Here is a 6,959-nt window from a genome sequence, read left to right as displayed (position 1 = left end):
GCTACCTCACCTATTTCTTCACTTTGCACAGTCCCAAAAATATCAGTGAAACTACTGCAGTTTTGTCAGTTCCACACCTCAGCTCTTGGATGCTGGCACCTAGTTCAGAAATTGCTGTCCTAACCCAAATAATGTTAAATTATTATACATTTGAAGGTCAGTACAACATAGACATACATCTTCAAGGTACACTTGCCTGTTAGGCAAATGCAATATTACAGTATTAATTTTACTTGCACTTAGGTAAAAGCAGAAAAGCAATTTCTATTTGTCTGAAAAGCAAAGAGATTTTGAACGGCATCATGAATTACATGTACACGCATTCCATCTGTAGCCTCATACTAGCTATACGTATACACAATTTAAGCAATGAAATGGTTTTTAGCTTGTTCTTTGTACAGGACACTTGCTACATGCCCTAACAGTCAGTTATCTGAAAAAAAAAAAAAAAAAAAAACCACCCAAAAAAAACCCCCAACAAACCAAAAAAAAACCAAACCAAAACAAAAACCAAACAAAACTGTGTAATAGTGCTTTAATATTCATTTGTTAAAATCCAAAACAGCCTTACAGTAGCTGTTAGGTAGTTACCAGTCTTTTCCAAAGACATGCAGTAATAAAGAAAAAATTCTATCCTTAAGCAGCAGCTGAGAAAACAACTTAATGTAGCTGCCACTTAGTGGCAGCAATCATTTAGGCATTTCTGGTATTGATACATCTCTTTATCATATAATTTGTGCATTAATCAACAAAAATGTAGGCCCTAATCCAGCAGATACTTGTGTGTGTGCAAATGCTTTTCTTCCACGTGGAATACTTCAAGTTAAGACTCATCAGATGAGCAAAGTTAAGAACTTGCATAAATCTTTACAGGAGAGGAAGCTTAGTGCTTAAAACTTAACTGTATTATTTCAGAGGACTAAGATCCAATTCTTGACTGAGAGAACATCGCAAACACTCCTACAAAGAACAGATATGTTGCTCTACGATAAATACTTCCAAAGCTAACAAGAGCCTCTAGAAATGTGTGTGCCTGCTCTCTGCCTGCTCCTACTTGGAGTAATATGGGTCCAGTCTTATTGCCCTAGCTTCTGGCTACTGCATGAGCAATCAATAAAGTGCTTGTCACAAATTCAGCAGCTGTGGAATAAAATAAAATTTAAGTACCTTCATAGTATTTTCAGATTTATAAACTATGAACTAAGGGCTGATGTCTAATCCCCAGCATGTTTCCCTGAATCAATAACAAATATTATGTTCTTCATTCTGAAGATAAATTAGAATTCTCTAGGACTAGGTATATTTCACCTTTGTCCCAGTGAAGTCATCCTCTGCCTCCAGGGGAAAAGCTTAACTGGATTTAATTTCAATGTAAATGTTCATGCTTGACCAAAATGTGATGCTCATGCAATTTCACAAGCACCAGCATTCAATGTAACAATTAGCTTTGTTTAATCAAACATGAAGCACTAGTATTGTTTACAGTTTATCCACTCTGAATTGTGTTCATAATTTGTTCCCAAATGCACCATAAGCCTGAGAGGTCTTGCTTGCCCTTTGACCTTTCCTTTGATGTGTTTTGTTCCTCTTGAATAAAGTATCTTGACATTAGCTTTGATACAAATGGTATGGATCTTTGTGGCATCTTCTCATTAACATACTTCTTAATATTTAAATTACTAAAACTTTCTCTTTAGATAGAGATATAGATTTTTTAAATTTTTTGCTAGCTTTCAGATAATTAATCTATGAGAACCGGCTTAGACTGCATGCTCTCTGTAGAGAACTTCTGTATGCTCCTCATACAAAAACAAATAATGGTTTGAAATATGTAGCCATGTGTTTGGATGATTATTCTTTTTAAAGGCTTCGGTGTTGCTTACGTTTATCTTCCAGTCAGCTACAGGATAATAGCAACAGCAAACACATTGACAATGCAGTTCATTGTTCGGTTTTCCCATCTCACCGTGCAGGTTCCTAGAAGAGATATTACAAAATAAAAACAGAATACCAATATCTTTATTACATTCACTTTAGCACAGTGTAAATGATGTCAAATTAGTATGAATAATTCAGCTGTGACTTAAGGTAAGTACTATTATGTCATCTTGGCTATAAATAGACTACACTCCTCAAAACATTTTCATTAACTTGTACATTGTTTACTACCTAATGTGAGCCTTGTACACTTAAGACAGTTTCCAGGAAAACACAATTTCAGTATCTCTCTTTAAAAGCTGGGCTTGCAAAAATGCTTGAAAATCTCATTCTGTAATTGGCAAGATAATCAGCAAAAAAGCAGAATTTACTTTCTGTAATCTTTCTTCTTCTATTGTATCAATGTATCAATGCCTTACAAGCCAAGGAAACATAAATTGTACTCATTTACTTACCTTGATTTTATTTTTTTTAACCTTGGTTGACTTTCTAATGCCATCTCTATTTTAAAGTTAAACCTTGGTGCCCTCTTCTAAAAAGACCTTTACAAGTCTGCGACAGATGTAAGATTAAAATAATCTTGTTTCCCCATGATACTCTGAACCTGGGAAAAATGCATTTAGAACTAATCGAGAAGCAATAAAACGCATCCAAAGCCTGGCTGATAGTTAAGCAACCGAAACACATACTGTTAGTCTAACTATTTATATTTTTTACCAAGTTCTCTTCTCCTCCAAAGTAGCACTGTGCCCTCACAGCAGACAGGCTGTTTAGGATTACCCACTTGCATTCATTGCAAGCAAGATTTGACTGACTCTTCAGCTGATCTATGGTTACTGTTGAGGATTAAATGTTTTGACTCTAGTTTCAGAATGAAGCCATTTCGACTCCTGCTTCTCATATCTACACAGCAATTGCTCTTAATGCAGGCACTGACTGGTAACAAAATATTTTTGCTGAGACTGTAAACAAGGAGCTAATCCTGGAAGCTACTGCAATCACTCTTGACAATATTCAACCTAACTACTACAGCAGAGCAATAAGTAACATTTCTTCTACCACGAGTTTCTGAGTAAGGAAACTTACCATCAGTTGTGGTATCCCAGAAGCACGAGCTTGCTGTGTGAAGACCAGCTCCACTCCTCTGCATCACCGCACAGGTTACTGCAAGACAGATTCATAAAATCAAGGAATTAGTTATTAAAGCAGAAGAGGTGAATCATTCAGTACTTCTGAACTCAAACCTGCATTATGTTTTCAAATGGTTGTGGGTGACATTCAGCTAAGTCAAAACCTCTTCTGACAACCCCCTCAACCCCAGTATTTTCCTCAAGAACTTGGTATTCATTTCACAATTATTTTTACTCATATGAAGACAACGGCTTTAACAAAATGCTTGCTAATAGGATTATGGTTTTCATCTTTTAAACTACTTAGGTATGGCTTGTATCACATGCACCTCAGAATGGGACTGAAGCTGCACTTGATGAGAGCTGTTTCCCAAAAGTACTCGGTTGACTGCTCTGTGAAACCACACTCCAGTAACATGCAGGATTTCTAGACTGACCTGCAATGGTCATAAAACCAGTGACAATCTGAATTAAAAACTTTCAAAACAGAACAGAGTGCAAACACTTGCTATTACATCAACACTCCACAAAAGGACCAAAGTGGTTTAAACTTGTGCTTATTTCCATTTCCCTTCCACAGATATGCATATAAATACAATGGGACATGACTTGGTGTACAGGACCAAAGTCTTTCAAACGTCTGTATTTATAGGAAGCTTAATCCTACTGAAAGAATTTATTTATGATAAGCAATTATTTCCTGAACTGATACCAAAAAGTTGATATAATTGTTTAGAGGTTGCTTAGCAGTCAGGAAAGACTGTGTAACGTCAACTTCTGTGCTAAGTGCTGCTAACATGCTTAGCGCAGGTGAAACTGCCATGGTTTTACCAGAGGTATTACTAAAAATCTATATAACGGAAGAGTTCAGGCATCTGCTCTGCTTTTTTTACAGTTTAAAACTCTCTACTGAATATAGCACTGCATTCAAACAAACCTTTCAGCAATTATTTATTGTGATTGTATGTGGTAAAAGTATGAATGCTTGTACTTACCAATGTACTTGTATGTTTTTCCGAGTTTTACCAGATGTGTCAGTGATTGTTCTACTATAGCAGCAGTCCACTGGTTGACTTTGTTGTGATTATAATCTGCCTTGCCTAAAACACTTTCTATGCACTAAAACAGAGAAAAAAAATAGTTACAGCAAACATACTTCAAAATGTAGAGGTTTGAAATGTCTTGGATAATCTGAGGAATTTTATCTGGCAATTGGATTACTATCAAACACTTGAGCTCATCAGGTATTAGTTGCTGAATGGGAAGTAAAATGAGCCTTCTTGGAAACCTATTTTTAGTATAGATTTACCACATTATTACATGGAGAAAAATGAGGCTCTGATTGAACATTTCTTGTAGAAAAGACCTTAGCCTTATGCTTTAAGTACCAAGTTAAGTAAATGGATCTATTTACCAGCTAAGAAACTAACATATCCCACTGTTCCTAATGACTGCCTACTCCAGCTTGGCTTTCAGAAGCTACTGTAATGGAAATGGTACAACTCAAATCAATAATGTCAGCCTGGGATGGCCAACCTTTGAGAGCCTGCAAGCAATAGAGCGAAATCTTCAGTGCTAGAGCAACAATAGTGAAATGTATACCCCACCTTAAAAGATGAAGAAGGTATGACCATGAGAGATAGTCAAGGGTCACATATTACAGCACAAGAAATATCTGAACTGCTTGAAAACTGCATGTTCTCCCACAGCTACAGACTGGCCAACCCTTGCTTTAACTCAAAGTGATTGAACCCAAAGCCTTCTCTCTAACTGTAACTCTTGAACTGCATTCTCTGCTCCTAGGAAATTCAGAATTTGAATTGAGAAAATCAGTTAAGAAAGGCACATCTGTAAAAGGTAAGTAAAACTATGTTCTCCTCTGATTCAGTAAGATGAATCCCATGCACTAACCACCCACTAACAGGCCGTGTAAGAGACTTGTACCCCAGATCTTAAAAAGTTTTGATCACAGCGTATACAGCTGGACAAAGGACTCAATGGAAACAAACATTCACAAAACAGAATAGAAGACAAAAGAGGGACAAGAAGATCCCTCGGGAATTTTGGTCCTTCCAGAAACGTACCCAGTGCTACAGCTCCTTGGGTCTGGTCAAGCTTTCAACGCTTGGCTTTACTCCCAGCGTCTGGAGACTCTGTCAGACTGTATTTGGCCTTTCAAGGTAGCGACAGTTATATAAGGGGTTGAGCTGCTGTTTATCTGACATCCAGGAGCTTGCTGCTGTGTACTGGAGCAGTTCTAAAAGTGCAGCCCTTTCCCTTCCTGACATGGCAGGTGGAAAAGGAGCTACAGAACCCATCTAGGGATTCCTTTTTCAAAATGGTATTTCCGGGCAAAAACTGACAGCATCTGTATGCCACAGGCTCTTCATTAATCACTTTTCAGTTACTAGGTATTTAATTTACACCATTAGGTTACTCACTTTCAGCCTGCTCGTTTTGTGTAAAAATTATTCTAGCAATGCTTTTGAAAAACAATGGGCTGATGTAGTGCAACCTCCTGCTGACGCCCAGGCTAACTTCCAAGTTTGATCACATTGCTCAAGGCCTTGTCCAGTCAATTTTTAAAAATCTCTAAGGATGGAGACTCCACAAGCTGTTCCTGCAACCTCTCTAGTGATTAACTACTCTCTAGCTGTATAAAGGGGAAAAAAACCCATAAAATCAGTGAATTTCCCTTGCAACTTGTGACTACTGCCCCTTGTCTTTCTACTGTAATACAAATTCTGTCTCTCTCTCATCTATCTTCTCCTCTTTAGGTAGTTGAAGATAGCAATTAGATGAAGCTTAAAGCAGCTTCAAATGAAACTCCATCTTTATTTGATATAAATAATACTTTCATGTAAGATTTAAATTTATCTGGGATGGTCAATTAAAGTAACTGCTTTCCCTATAGTACAAGGTAAGGTAAACAATTTATTTGAAATACAGCTGTTAGCTAAAACCTACCTCCTTAACTATGTTGTGGGCCTCATCAGCATTGAAGATCATCTGTAATAAAAATGAATTATTATTTCTGATAGAAAAGTAAGCAAACGATGCAGTTTTACTCTCAGTATGATCGGGCCCCATGTCTGGTTATTTGTACTGTGCAGTCTGTTAGTATAATTCTAAAATCTTACTTTTTTTCCCCAGCACCATACATATGTTATTTAGTATTGTTTTGCTAGTCATGTTTCAGTGCATACAAAAAGCCTGGGTCTCTGGGAGCTTGGCAACAGGTTCAATTTACACTATCTTTTGTAAAGATTAAATTCTACCACTGTCCATGCATGTCATGGGAACATTGTGCAAGAAAAAAAAAGTTAAATGGCTAATTTTTTCCTGTGGCTCTTAACCTTGGTTTTTATTGGACTCATGGACTTCCTAATGCATGGGCAACATTTTGCTGCCAAATGGTAACATGAGGTTTTGCAGCCCTAGTATCAAAACGACTGGTTTCCATAGTCATTAGCTTACTCAGGTAACTTTCTGGAGTGCAGAAAAAGCTTACAAGTTTTAAAGCCTCCTATTTGCTGCTCATTCCAACTCGCCAGCGTTTAGCTTGGCTTCCAAAGGAAACACAGCACCTGCCGTTGTGCCATCTGCCTTTTCATATCCATCAATCTCAAACACACAGGCAACGACAGAAACCTCGGGACAATAATGTTTCTACAAGGTGTGGGGTTTTTTAATCAAAACTGGTAGCTGGAGACCCTAAGTGAGGCCCCCGGGGAGATAACGGCTCCTCAGCCCTGGCTGGCAGGAATCAGCCCGCAGCGCAGACCGGGCCCGGCACTTGTTGGGTTTTTTTCCAGGGGCGATGTAAGAAAAATGGCCGCAGACGGACAGCACCACAGAAGGCAGCAGCACCCCCCGAACACCGCTTCCACT

At 38.0% G+C, this 6,959-nt stretch overlaps 1 protein-coding gene across 1 annotated transcript; it reads right to left on the bottom strand.

Annotated features, from left to right (window-relative positions):
* Positions 1 to 1,837: 1,837 nt before the first annotated feature.
* On the bottom strand, positions 1,838 to 6,077 carry DYNLT3 (dynein, light chain, Tctex-type 3). The gene is made up of 4 exons (XM_010078826.1): positions 6,036 to 6,077; positions 4,064 to 4,187; positions 3,025 to 3,102; positions 1,838 to 1,977 (listed from the first exon to the last, which is right to left on the bottom strand). The coding sequence occupies exons 1-4, from the start codon at positions 6,075 to 6,077 to the stop codon at positions 1,901 to 1,903; spliced, it is 321 nt and encodes a 106-aa protein (XP_010077128.1). The 3' UTR covers positions 1,838 to 1,900.
* Between the last annotated feature and the right edge of the window lie 882 nt (positions 6,078 to 6,959).

The sequence above is a fragment of the Pterocles gutturalis genome, unplaced genomic scaffold (genome assembly GCF_000699245.1).
Source record: "Pterocles gutturalis isolate BGI_N339 unplaced genomic scaffold, ASM69924v1 scaffold19598, whole genome shotgun sequence".
Lineage (NCBI taxonomy): Eukaryota > Metazoa > Chordata > Aves > Pterocliformes > Pteroclidae > Pterocles > Pterocles gutturalis.
This window is presented reverse-complemented; position numbering and strand designations above follow the sequence as displayed.

Excerpts from the sequence above, each read along its gene's own strand:
- DYNLT3 (XM_010078826.1), bottom strand. The coding sequence starts at position 6,077 with ATGATCTTCAATGCTGATGAGGCCCACAACATAGTTAAGGAG. Across the intron at positions 4,188-6,035 it reads CCCACAACATAGTTAAGGAG|TGCATAGAAAGTGTTTTAGG; the intron begins GTAGGTTTTAGC and ends TCTCTGTTTTAG. Across the intron at positions 1,978-3,024 it reads CTGGGATACCACAACTGATG|GAACCTGCACGGTGAGATGG; the intron begins GTAAGTTTCCTT and ends TATCTCTTCTAG.